Below are 14,429 nucleotides of genomic sequence, written 5' to 3' on the forward strand. Positions count from 1 at the left end.
ATCTTGCAATTTATCCCGGAGAGTGAATGAGCCGTGGGGACACACTTGGGACAGGTAGAGCAAGAAGCCTGAACAAGAGACGAGGCAGTGGAGGAAAGTAGCAGGAAATCTGATTTCATGCTCCAGGGATTGTATCTCATTTTCTCTCAGCACCGAGGGACAGTGCGTAGTCCTGCATATGCATCTAGTGCCCCCTAGTGGTGACACACCGAAAAGCACAACTAGACTTGAATTCAGCTACTATGCATGTTTCTTTTATTTTTTCAAGTGAGAAGAAGCCAAATCCACACAGGAACATCAAGAATAGTCCAACAAAGATTCAAGAGCCTTAATTGCAATAAAAGATGAGACTGTCAGCAGATCTAAATATTTCTCGTCATACTTCTAAAACAATATGTGCACATTAGAAACTCTTTCCAAACACTCCAAAGGCCTCAGATGTTTATGAATGTCTTTGTGCAATCCACAAAGATCTGCAATTGCGGTTTTGAAGGTAGAGTAGAACAAGGCAGTACTCACGGTCATTGCAATGAGTCCCTGAATAAGAAGTCATGGAGCAGTCGCAAGTGAAGTTCTCCCACTGTTGGATGCACACACCCATGTTGGCACAGGAGTCCTCCTGGCAGGTGGTGCTCGGGCCTGCAAATGGGAAAGAAGTAGAGCTTAGGAAGTGTCACCAAAATAATTTTGAAATATAATCAAGTAGTAGGAGCCATGCAGAAGAGAGGTAGTCTAGAAATAAATATGTACAGTAGAAGAAGAAGAAGCAGTGTCACCAGAAGAAACCAGGGTTTAAAAAAAAGAAAAAAAACATGATTCAATCGCTTGAGTCCTTTTACAATTCTGAATATGTTCCTGGTGCTTTTCTTATGGTGACATTGTCAACATCTCAGATCATTTCTTAATTCTGCACAAGTGGACACGCATGCAATTTTTTTCATTCCGACGGGTTTCAGAAGTTTTATCCGAGTAAAACTTCAAGTGTTGCATTTCCTCGATGAACAAGCAAGACAAAACGGCGAATAAACTCATAAAATGACAAAATATGTTACGAGTATTCTCACAAGGATTTAGTGGGAGGATTTTTGAAAACAGAAATGCTTAAATATTACTTTGAGACAAAATTGCCAGGCGTTACTAGAACACTATATTCATTTTTATAATTGGATTTGTATATGCTATCTTGATTTTCTGACTGCTAAATTCTAGTGAGAACAGGCTCTCAATTAGCTTTTCTCAAACATTTTTTCTTTAAGAATACACAATGGACATGTCGACTTAGATTTAATGAGGCACGATAGAAAGAAAAAAAAGACTACAGTGAATATCTAGTATGCATTTTAGCCCAAAAACTATTCCAAGTGAAACTAGAGGTGCGTTTAATACCCTGCAACACTTAATAAATGGTAGCTTTGATTTTTGTTTACATATAGTGGGAATTCAGAAAAGTATGAGTTCACACTTATAACCGCTCAAATCAAAATCAAGGCAGACACTGGATGGAAATCTGAAAAGAAAATAGTAAAGACAGTGAAATAAAATAAAAATAAAAATACAAGTAATGGAAGACAAATGCAAGTTAAGATTTTGGAATAACACACTAAAGTAGAAAACATCAAGTTTGCATTCTGAAAATACAGTACAGTGCAATGCATTATGGGTAACCACCAAGCCTTTTATTTCATCAGAAATGTGTTTATAGATGTGAGTCATTGATTTTGGACTTTATTACTTGCTAGCTTTCTGACACCAATGGTATTGACGAGATTTTTTTTCTATACTCCTTAATAATAAGGTTCAATGACATGATGTTTTGAACTGCTTTTAAATGATTGACCTTTTCCAAATTTGTAGTTGTAAAGATGGCCATCAGTACTAATACTTTTGTCCATTTTTTTTTTTTTAATGTTCTCTCACAGCCCCCTTTTCCGTTTTGTTTTTGTCTCTACGACACTAAAGGGGCAAGATTGCCTCGTTGACACCCGTGATGCATTTCACACTGCAGACTTTCAGGCAAGCTAAGACGCCAAGTTTAGCCCTCTACCTTGCAGATCGGCTTTGGTGAAACCAACTTTGTAAGAGCAGGAAAAAATATAGTTGTAGTTTAAAAAAAAAAGAAACAAAGGGGAAGATGTTAGAAGAGGCATTGCAAAGCGTATTGAGAGCTGGAATAAAACCTTCAGTAAAATGCAAATCCAGCCCAATATTTATTTATTTTTTCAATTAAAGTCTGTCTATTGTTATTATATCGCCCTCTAGAGGTATTGAGAACATATTGTATTAATCATTATGTTTACATTACTGGCAATGAGCCCTATTTTTTCCAATTCATTACTGCGCCAACATTTCTTGCTTATTAAATAACAACTTTTAGCAAAAAAGGAAAATATTCAAGCAGAAATATTCTCAAACAATGAATAAAAGTAAGAGGGAGAGGGGGGTTGTCAAGTAAGCAGTATTAAAAGAAGCTTCCGGAAAACACTTCTAATTAGCCAGATCATTTTGTAACAGGCTACAGGCAATTTGTACCTTCACAGCCCCGTTCAATCTGCCCACTACGGAAAAGGGCATCGTTGATGAGATCCGGCAGGCGGCCGTTGAGGTCAACTGAGGCCAAACAACCCTGGAAGCCTTCACGAGAAACCACCAGCTTGGGGAGGTTCTGATACATGTTAGGTCCCAGACCTCCGACAAACAGATCACCTAAAGCGAGATGAAGGTAAATGAGCATCATTAGCGGTGACTTATTATTTCACTAAACAAGTCACGGGGGGCTTTCCAGAGATGGAGAGAAGTCGTTCTGAATCGTTCCTTACAGCCTCGTGATAATTATGCACAATCGTAATAATTAAAATGACATTACACTGCATTTCATTTAGCTTTGTTTTATTCCTTTCTTTCATACTCCCCCTGATGTAGTGAAATATAAATGTCTTTGTCCCCGTGGTAATTACAAACCAAACAGTGTTGCCAAAGGGTTGCAGACTACATAAAACACATTTGTGTTCTAAAAGTCTATTAACATCCGTACTGATAAACGGAAAGTGTCCAGGCAGGTCCAATAATAATTTATTTCACCAAAGGTGAAGATGGTTGCCATGGCTACGATGGTGTTTAGATGCTGTCGTAATTATACTGGTTATTTCCTGACGTATATTTTGTTACACTCATTTTCGATTGAAATAATATTTTTTTTAATTTCACAGATTACCTTTCAAATCAAGGTTCTTTGCTCCGTTGACATTCTGCGTGACCGACTTGGCGTCCACTTTGAGTGTGTGCGTATTGGAAGCATCTCGTGTGATCACCACGTTATGCCACTGGTTATCATTCAGCGAGTTGTCGCTGTTGCCCTTTAAGAGACTCGGGCCATTCCCAAGATCAAACACATAGTGGATGAACCTGTGATACAAGCAGTGCGGGATTAATATCCTCTTCCTGGAACAAATGAACGGTAATGGAAAACGTTCTGCAACGGGAACATTTCGAGAGGTCAACTCATCGACGACATCGTTGTAACGATCCTCTGTGGACGATCTCCCAACTCACCCTTTGACCAGTTCGACAGCAATAAAGTCGCTCCCGTCGCCGCTGTTAAAGAGGATGAAGCCATCGGGAGAGGTGGTTTTGAATTGAAAGAAGAGGTGCATTGTGCTGTAAGCCTGCAGAGTGGCCAAGCCCAGGTAACTGCCCTTGGTCTTGAAAGTCACCGGGTCGGCAATGATGAAGCGCATGCCAAAACGGGCGTTGAGTTCGCAGAAGTCAATGTCGCCGTTCTTGCACATGTCGATGTACTGCATACCGTTGAATTTGAGGCCCTGAGGGGGAATTATTCATTTAATCAGCACATCGTAGTCAAAGATATTATTATGACTGTCAATCCAAATAGATCTCATATTATTTACAGGCTCGGCTACACAATAAAATGATTAATAACTACTTATGAAATCAGAGAGTAGCATGAACTGTTCAAATTTTTAAAAAGATGAATGTAATAAAAAAATGCTAGAAATTATTATATTTTTATATACTATTACTATATTTTTTAAAAGTGAAGACAATTTGGAATTTTAGTATTGACACAAAGTCGATGCACAATTTGTCTTCACGGGCCGAATATAATTACACGCCGGGCCAAAGTTGGCCCGCGGGCCAGAGTTTGATTAACAGTTAAAATTTTTAAAAAGATGAATGTAATAAAAATTGCTAGAAATTATTATATTTTTATGTATTATTATATTTTTTAAAAATGAAGACAATTTGGAATTTTAGTCGATGCACAATTTGTCTTCACGGGCCAAATTTGGCCCGCAGGCCAGAGTTTGATGAACGAGATTTGGACTTGATTACCTGGAGGTGTCCTATAAATGAAGACGGCGCGGAGGACACAAAGCGCCTCTCGGTAAGGATGCCCGTCTCCACATTGTTGAACTCGAGACGGGTGTGATCGCCTACCATCAGGCCTAAAAGTCAAGAGGAAAGGCGTAAGAGACTAAAAATATCAGTATACATAATCATAAACAGAAACACAACAAAAGACATCTAGAATAAATAAAAAAAAAATCAGAAAATACCTTCGGCCATGTCGTCATCCACAATGAGCTTGATGAATTTACCCCGACGGGCAACTCGCACCGAGTGCCACTCGTTGTCGTTGAGCTTTTGTCCAGCATAAAGAGCCTCAGGACCTTTGCCTGAAGAGGACCACTAGTTAGTCAGTTGGTTAGGCAGGTGTGCAACAAACAAAAATATCTCTCACATCAACCTATATCTAAATAGTGATTATTTTCCCGAGCACTTTTAAAACGCAACGGCCCGTTTTCTGTTACTCATGCAAAAAAAAATGATAAATTGAGATAAATGATCTCTATCTTGTCTCCAGTTAGCTCATTCCCACCACCGATATAGTTTAATTGCATCTCTCCATTCCCAAATGTTCACCCTTCTTTCAGTCAAATTACAAATGACAGATTATCATAACATGAATAGTTAATGAGGAAACCAATCAGGGAGGCAAAGGGACATTCGAATCGCTGAACGTTAGAGGGAGCGCTTGTATCATGACAAGAGTTGATTAACGCATCTTCATTTTGGTTTCTACAATAGAATTATAGTTACAGCTGGATTATTAGTTTGGGGATTTAATTGTACACAGAGGATATAAAAAGTCTACACACCCCTGACTAATTATTGTGACCTATAAGAGTCTCCTTTATGTCTCGCAGAAGGTTCTTATTTCTGTATGATTCACTTTTTGCATCATTTGGTTGACCATTGTGTGGTTTTTGGGTACCAAAAATTCAAGTCCTATTCATAAAAAAATACAGGTAAAACCAAATGGAGGGTTCTCGTCTTACGTTATTCACAGCAATTGTATCTTAAATACAGTGTTGAAAAAAAATAAACTGCGATTAGCACAATATAATTGGAAAAACAAATGCAGAGTTATTCCAGTGAGCATACAGGGAAGTATTAAAAAGTTGTCTACTGAATTAATTCCTAAAATGGGCCATTAAATATATATGGAGAATATTAAGTCCGATTTGCATAACTTTGATCTCTTGGCTATTACTCCTTATCTGCGAAATCCTCTTATCAGTCCCCCGCATGCATACATCTCAGCCCTTTTGCAACTGGCACGCAGGCGCTTCTAATCAAACATTTATCGAAGGAAGGAAGGAAGGAAGGAAGGCTCCAGAAGAAGAATGTTGACTTACTGGTGTTACAGTTTATCCTGACACAGTCTAGATGGGGAGGGGAGAATAAGTGACAGATGAATTTGCATCCTTCAAAGTTACAGCTGCAGACATCCAAGTGTAAAATAAGGCCACCTTCTGGGGACGGTCACATGATGCCAGCGGCCATTTAAATTGGCCTAATAATGGAATTGAGAATCCAATTCTGTTCGGTATTTTTAATAATAACACAAATATTATGTGTATGATTTAATTGAGGCAACATCAATTTTATTTTGAAAAATATCCGTCTGGAATTTAATGGCTGCATCAATTTTACAATAGAAGCAAAATATTGTTATCATGCTCAACTATGCAATATATATTAAAAAAAAAACTATTTTGCACTGATTGGTGTGATGCTATGATATGAATATTGCACCTCGAGTTGGAGAGTGCAGTTTGAAATTCATGTGACCGGACAAGTCATGTGCCGTCAACCGCTACAGAAAAGTGGGAGCAAACACCCTCGAGCCACGCAGCACCGACACCTTACAGAAGTCCCGTTGATGCCAATTCAGAAGGTACCAACTATATATTTGCTGCAATGGGAAGTTTACATTTGAGTGCTTGAATGAACATGCTTTAGAAATATTGAAATGTGTCTAGTGGGAGTTATTAGCAGCTACCTGTCAGATGATTATCGTCTAAAAATTGTGTCACGATTCATCCGTAGGTGCACCAGGTGCTGTGGCATCGAGCTGTTTGTCAGGCGGGCCGCAGGCTCGGGGCCTTTGAAGGGGTGAGTGCCATCTTTGTGCGAGGCATTGGAAATGTTAACTAAACCAAGAGAGTCACTCATGGAGGAATTTGCTATGAGAAGGATTTTAAAAAAAAGGGGGGTTAAAAAAAGTAACAAACCCACATATCAAGAATGGAGACCAATGTGGAAGCACTAAAATGTTTCCTGCAATCGATTATTTCTAAGGTTGCAAAGAAATATGAGATCATTCTGTAAAGATTTGAAATGAAGAAATGATGCCATGATCAGCAGCAGACAAATTGAGTGTTAGATTGGTGAATGGAGCAATCTCCAAAGACAAGGCCAGATAAAAATACAGCCAAGGCAAGTCAGAAAAACATGCAACTACATAAACTGGTTTAGTATGTGTTAGGTCTGATTTGAAGTCTGCACCCAAAAAATAAGGCAAGACGGAAGAAAATGCATGAACAAAAAAAAAAAAAGACTTCCCCCAGGAAGCCAATCCAGGTCAGGCTCCAGGGTTTGGGGAGGCGGGTGGGTCTGTATACGATACCTAAGTTGACCGTCAGTTTGACCCTTCCGCTCTCCAACTCCAGTCGTAAGGTGTCTGCTGACTCGCGAGATGTGGCTGCCATGAGCAGACCGAACGCCCTTTGGGACATGAAGCGAAGTGAGACATCCTCCGCTTCTGTGTGCACCACATTTGGGATCACCACCTTCATGTACATGCTGCCATCATAGGAAAGGATGGATGACTCTGCAGGGAGAAAGATACACAAAGAGGCTTTGAGTAATGCTCAACTGTAATGAGACAAACATTTGTACTGTATTTTCCGCACTATAAGGCGCACCTAAAAACCTCCAATTTTCTCAAAAGCCGACAGTGCGCCTTATATATGGACCAATATTGAGCCACTACAGCAGGCGTGTCCAAAGTCCGGCCCGCGGGCCTTACATATGGACAAAGTTTTAAAATGGGCCATTCGTTGAAGGTGTGCCTTATAATCCGGTGCGCCTTATAGTGCGGAAAATACGGTACACATATTTGCAATAAGAATTGGTGCATCCATTTATTTGGAGACATAACATGCACGGTGGCAGCAATATTCATCAAAGTCTGGCAGTCTGATGCATTCACGTGCCGCTCAGAGCGCAGAAAATTAAATCATCAAGCCACTTCCTGTTTATATCTTTGCTTTAATTGTGTCATATTTTAAAAGGGGTTTGTCATTGCCAAATGGAAGCAATTAGAAATGACTACAACATTATAAACACGATCACGAAGATGCTGAAACACATCAGGAATGTTCCAAGACACTTGGACGGACTGTTCTGTTCACTTGAGCTAAAAAAAGGAAGACGAAACTAGTGTTGGCAAGGGGGGAGGGAGATAGAGCAAGCTCTAGAAATCTCTTGAGGAAAGACAGATTAAAATGGATATCCATAAAATACATATTTCAACACTGCAGCTCTTAAAGGGGCAGAAACATAAAAAAAAAAAATACTTTACAATAATATATTGTGCCCCCACTAGTCTAACCACGACATTCTGATTAATATTACATTTGTGGCATATAAATTAAGCAGCAAAATTCTCTCTTTTGCTTAATCCATCTCAGGGGGCAGCCATTTTGCCACTTGCTTTCGACTGAAAATGACATCATAGTCTCAGGTCACAACTAATCACGGCCCATTTTCAGAAAATTAGTGAGCATTAAGCATAGACTGCAGACAAATGGGGGCACTTTCTGAATAAAACAGTGTGATTATTTTGCTTTTAATTGAGTCATTTTTAAAATGTAAATAAGCCTCTGTGGGATGCTGCGAAAATGTTTGCATCCAGATATTTATGCTAAGAAACACATGCACAGTTTTCTCGGTGAAAGCGGCAATGCAAATGTCATTTTAAATGTCAATTGAAATGATGACACACAGTCCAGCTGATGCGACCTTTCATTTTTTTTTCCCCCCGTTTGTTTTGGCAGTTAGTGTTTATGTCATTATATCCGTGACAATTCTGTATTTATTTTCATTTCATGAAAACAACAATGCATTCATATCATCCACTCCAAAAATAATACTATTGTATTTAGGTTACACTGCAAGCCAAAACATCAATTTAGTAAAAGGTCAACAATGAATGAGATTAAAAAAAAATAGTCTTCCTGGGCTTCACAGGAGATAAATTCACATGAATATATAAATTCACAAGCTGCAGTGATGTGGCGTCAATATGAAACAGTAAGCGGTTTTGTGCAGCAGACATTGAATAGGCTTTACATGGGGATGAGCTAAATCCGCAGAGCTTTATCAACATGTGACAGATATAACCCGCATCGGAAACAAGCCACAAAAGCACAATCTAAATATATATATTTTTTCCTTTAGGACATAAATACGCACAGTTGCTGTATTTTAAGCCACAACGTCGAAAGTCCTGGATTCAAAATCACACTGACATTGAGCTTAACCACATAACCAGTGAAGGTCATTCAATGTCATCTCACAAGGGTTCTGCCTCCATAAAATGGATTATCCAAAGACAAGGAGACGTTTGACCTAAAAGGTGTTGACTGTATGATTAATGGCGGCTTGTGATGATTAACCACAGTTTGGTGTGTGGACACACACACACATAAAGGTCATGGACAAAGAAAGGCTGAGGGGGGTGGGGGGGGGGACCTTCCCTAAATTAGTAAATCACCAGTTTGAGGAATATCCAGAGGGAGAAAAGTTACTTCCTAGTGATTTTCCTTTCCAAACTATTTGCATTTGCGTCATTCCACTCACTCACCTTCTTACACGTGATGTGACTAAGCTCTGTCGTGCATTGGTGATATCAATTTTGAATTAGGTTGTTCAAAAAAAACCCCTATACTATTGCACAATGTGGCACTTCGGAGTTAGTTAGATGGTTGCAGGTGGAGTCACCAAACATCTAGTTCGTGAAGTTTATACCTCATTTTGAGTACTTGGAGATTGCCATAAACGCAATTTATTTACTTTGTGGTGTAATATGGGATACTTCTGAAACAGCCTGTGAAAGTCACAGCTGATTAGAATGAAAAAAGAAAATCATTTTGACCCACTTATGGAAGTGTGGGATATTAATTGTAATTTTGTATATATAAACATTACAATAAAAAAAAAAAATGTCAGGACATAATAGGAATAATATTTTTTATTATTATTATTATTATTATTATTAATTAAATAATTGTGTGAAGGCGAAGGCCTTCACACATTGTTATTCTACTTTATTATTATTTTTATTAAACAACTTATTCCTCCCACTTTTTTGACATCCAACTACTCCCACAGGCTTCAACCGATTCACCTCGTTCAACCTTTCACACGTTCCAAAACTTCATGGCAAGCTTGCCACTTTTTTTCTCGTTCATAACATTTACCGTTTTTAAGTAATTAGCAAATTTGTGCCTTTTATTTCCCCATTCATTCTTAATGGCAATGTCAACCCGAGCCAGTTTCCTGTAGTGGGTTCAATTCCCACTTTGGGCGTCATAAATTATTTTACTCTTTATTCTTCCCCCTTATCATTTGTACCTTTTTTGTAACATTTGTAACATTTCATTTTTAACGCTTATCATTTGTACCTTTTTGTAACATTTTCCCATTTATTTCACAATAATTTATTTTCCCTTTCTACTCTTCCCGCTCATCATTTTTAACGCTTAACGTTTGTAAATTAACATCTGCCTTCGCCTTCACACGCAATTTCTTCCGAAATTGCAATTCTAGTTAATAATATAATACATTTTATATATATATAATAAATTATTATTATTGCTGTATTATCATTAGGATTCATAAATTCCACCGTTAGGGGGCAGCAGAGTATAAGGCCTGTAGCTGCTGTGAAGGTAAGGTAAAAAATAGATTTGATGAGAAAGGTGGGCAACTTGGAGACGGGCATGAAGACCAATGAAGCGTGTTTGGAATATACAATCTGAAAAGGATTCTAAGACCAAAGAAAACACTACAGATGGCCGATAAACAAAAAAACTACAGATGGCCAGTAAAAAAAAAAACGACTGTAGGGTGGAGGTAATTACAAAAGCAAGTTAAGTGTATGACCACTGATGTTCACAGCTAGTGTCATTTCAATGTCAGACCCTTTTTCTCCTTCAAGAGTTTTCAAAAGGGCAGTGATGTCACACACTGCGCTTCCTCGAATTTGATTCGAATCCTTGGGAAGTCCTCGTGCCAGTGGGACTTGTGCAGAGTTGTCAATTTTTCAGATGGCAGAAGAGACACTTATTTCCACCGTGTGCACACGCTCAGTGTGAGAGCGAGAAGGGGAAAAAAACAGAGTTTAAAAGCCCGTGTGCACTGGTGGGAGAAAAAGACGACAAGGCACACGAAGCATGGGAAGACTGCAGAGGCACATTCCCATCGTTCATTCCACAACTGGAGTTAACAGCCACAATGGCAGTGTGGTGGTTTACATAACCTAGCGCGGCGCCGAAGCACACATTTAATTACAAATGGGGATTAGGGAGCAACAAGCATCATGTACCAAGTGGCGTAATAACAGCAGCGAACCGGTTGAGTGTTTTTGTTTTTTTCTCGTGGGTAAACACTTGCAAACAAATCGCAGCATGTGTCTTGGTTGTATTTCCGACATCCCTTGGTGATGATTTGTTCTTCCTCATCTGCACCCACACTGGTCTTCTGGATTTTTGGCCTTCATGTGCTCAATAAATGTATGTTGTCTGAGCCACTTTTAGCAGCTAGCATGGCAAGAAAAATGTCAGCTCATTATCATTATCCCTGCAAATGATGGGACGTTAGCTGGTAAGAGAAGGACAAAATGATTTCAAGGTAGGATTTAAAAAAAAAAAAAAAAGGCCTCTTGCAGCATTGTGCTAAGGGCTGAATTGCCCAATGCGCCTTGAAAAATGTGCGACACGCTTGATATTGTGGAAGATAAGAAAGTCATTATTCCACTCAATTCAACGATTATTCAGCAGTGGGAAGTTGATAAGCGTTAAAAGACAAATGGAACAAAGCTGAGAGTAGAGGGCAGAGGAAAAAAAGACTTGTTTTCAATGATAGAAATTGGAATTGAAAAAAATTCAAATTGCAGGCCTAGGGGTTTTCTAGAACCGGGACAATTGCAGGTTGTCCAAGCTTGAAGTAAACGAAGGATTCATTTAACATGCTTCCCCACTCAAGTGAAAAACAACCAGACACAGAAATGGCTACGGCAAGATTTAAATATATTTTGGAGCAGCAAGCTTTCGTAACCTAACGAAAAAAAAAAAAAACGTACCGTAATTTTCGGACTATAAGTCGCGTTTCTTTTCATAGTTTGGGTGGGGGGGCGACTTATATACATATATATGTTTTTTTTCACTTTTTTGGGCATTTTATGGCTGGTGCGATTTATACTCCGGTGCGATTTATAGTCCGAAAATTACGGTAATTTTGCTGCACTGTATTTTAGTTTTTTTTTGTAAATCTAAACTTTTGGCTTTTCAAACTAAAACTACTCTTGATCTATAAATATCTCAACAGTGCCACTAGTAAGTAAAAAAAAGAGAAAAAAAAGAAATAGTGAAGGTAATTGAGATGAATGACCGCTAAGCTGTTCACAGTTTCTGCCCCTCACCATTCATCTTTCTCCACAGCTTGTCATTGTTTTGTACAATAAAACCCACAATTCTCTCTCGGCCGCACCCACCTGTTTATGTTCTATCAAGTCTACGTATTGGGTTGTTGCCGGGTAGCAAGGGCAAACCTTAAAGTGTGATTTTCATTATCTGCTGAGATAAACGTTCCTGCAAAACTGCTTATCGCCATTTTTATTTTTTTGGGGTGAGACAGTGGATGCTAGAGAAGCCCGAGGAAGGCAGTGAAACAAAGGTCAAGAAATTGTAGACAAGGAGAATAGAGGTGAGTAATCGTTTTCAGGGATTGAAACACTTAATTCTTTGCTGGAATCTAAAGATGTCGGGCTTAATCGTAAATACGAAAAACTGACTTCAGTCGTCTCACTCAGGTATGATAGCTTCCTTCAAATGTCAACAGCTGAGCTGAACAAAATGAAAAACCGATGAAAAGAAAATGGCTGTACAAGGACATACTCGGTTATAAACCTTGAAATGATATTCTGCACCAAATTATCAAGCCGCTGACAGGGACGGCATTTCTTTCTCCTGATCAGAAATAGGGCTTCAGATGGAGACACAATTTTCTTTAATTGGTGGTGAATTCTTAACTGGTGATTTATTCATACACACCACCGAGACAATATCGAGACATTTATAATAAAATTTTGAATTTAGTATTGATCGTTTGATTGACAACTGTAGGGGTGGCAGCTGCCACCACTTGCCACCCCGTAAAACCGCCAATGAATATAAGCCCCTTTGAGAAAAAAATAAAACTTCTTACATACTTAAATGAATATACTTAGCATGAGCTCTCACCACAAAAATCTCACAATCAATAAAAGATTACAACATTTAAATAACTTGTAAACAACATCTACATACGCAAAATCAAATTCCCCACGCAGATGTTTTGAATCTGTGCAGAAGTCTGCAGACGACTCTCGAGCACAAACGTCGATAAAGTAACCTCGGTGTAGTCACTTCTTCCGACGGCTACGCGTTCCCGCAACCCCACGGATCAGGTCATTAAAGATTGTTTACAGGCTTTAGAAGGTGGAGGCAGTGGAAGCTTATTTGAAAATTGTGTTGCCTTTCTCACCTTTCAAGTACACCCTTCAAGGTGTGTAATTTCATTGCTAGGTTACAAGATTAAGTGAAGTAAGCTGGCAGGCATCAATAGGTTCCACACTGGATTCACGGCAAAAAGAAAGAAGGGGGGGAGAAAACGATTTTACGGCCAGTGTTTATTATTTCATTGCTTTAAATGAGCATGGCGCAAAATGCACAAATAGCATTTTTTTTATGTATGTATGTGTGTCTTTACTGTAAGAGCCAATGTATTGTTATTATTAATATTTTTATTATCATCATTATCATTATTGTCACTATTATTATTGTTGTTATTATTATCACTATTATCAGTACTATAATTATTATTTTTTTCATTATTTTTATTATCATTATTGCTATTACCGTATTTTCCGGTCTATAAGGCGCACCTAAAATTTTCTCAAAAGTCTCATAGTCCGGTGCGCTTTATATATGGACCAAATTCCTAAATTTAAACTGGCCCGAAGCATTGTGTCATGAAATCAATCATAAGTGGCCCGCTGAAGACTACGAATTATGAATCAAAAAGACTATGGATCATTATTTTGTGATTATAAAGTAAATAGTTGCGTCTGAAGTTGAAATAAGATAAAATGGAGAATGATTTGATTTGGACTAAAAATGTGATATGATGCATTACCTGATGCCTTATAGTCCGGTGCGCCTTATATAAGGACAAAGTTTTAAAATGGGCCATTCATTGAAGGTGCGCCTTATAGTCCGGTGCGCCTTATAGTCCGGAAAATACAGTATATTATTGTTATTATTATTACTATTATCATTACTATAACTATTACAGTTTATTTTTGTATTTTTTTTATTTACCTATGGAATTACAGTTATGCATGCTATGGATGACAGTTTACCCGACTACAATTGCCGGCACTCATCCTGAGTGCAGGCGTACTCTCTCACTTCCTGTGGCACTACCTTGTGTGGTACACTCTATATGCAAAGTCCATTTCCGACAGTGAAAGGTGAAGAGGCAAAGGGAGGCTGCTGACTGATCTGCATTGAAGCCATTTCCAGACATCAGCTCAGACCTGGAGCCTTCTTCTACCAGGGTCTCCACAGTTGGGCAACACGGCCACTTACTGTATGTGGGCGGAGGCATCTTGTCAGGGAAAAATGTAATATGCATTACACACAATCCAATCTGTCTCCAGTGGTTTAGTGTGTCTGTGTGTGTTCCATTGCCATATTTGTATTGAGAGTCTGGTTGTGTAACTGCTTGTTATACAAAGA

At 38.7% G+C, this 14,429-nt stretch overlaps 1 protein-coding gene across 2 annotated transcripts in view; it reads right to left on the reverse strand.

Moving 5' to 3' along the window:
• Positions 1–14,429, reverse strand: part of LOC133146487 (neurexin-3b-like) — a 143,362-nt gene that overhangs the window by 81,640 nt on the left and 47,293 nt on the right. For both annotated transcript variants that reach the window (XM_061270285.1, XM_061270283.1), the window contains 8 exons: positions 6,992–7,195; positions 5,718–5,744; positions 4,575–4,694; positions 4,351–4,463; positions 3,550–3,818; positions 3,212–3,402; positions 2,530–2,703; positions 520–639 (listed from right to left, as the gene is read on the reverse strand). In XM_061270285.1, coding sequence (XP_061126269.1) covers positions 520–639; positions 2,530–2,703; positions 3,212–3,402; positions 3,550–3,818; positions 4,351–4,463; positions 4,575–4,694; positions 5,718–5,744; positions 6,992–7,195 — 1,218 coding nt within the window. The remainder of the gene's footprint in view (positions 1–519; positions 640–2,529; positions 2,704–3,211; positions 3,403–3,549; positions 3,819–4,350; positions 4,464–4,574; positions 4,695–5,717; positions 5,745–6,991; positions 7,196–14,429) is intronic.

This window comes from Syngnathus typhle, linkage group LG22 (genome assembly GCF_033458585.1).
Source record: "Syngnathus typhle isolate RoL2023-S1 ecotype Sweden linkage group LG22, RoL_Styp_1.0, whole genome shotgun sequence".
Taxonomy (NCBI): Eukaryota; Metazoa; Chordata; class Actinopteri; order Syngnathiformes; family Syngnathidae; genus Syngnathus; species Syngnathus typhle.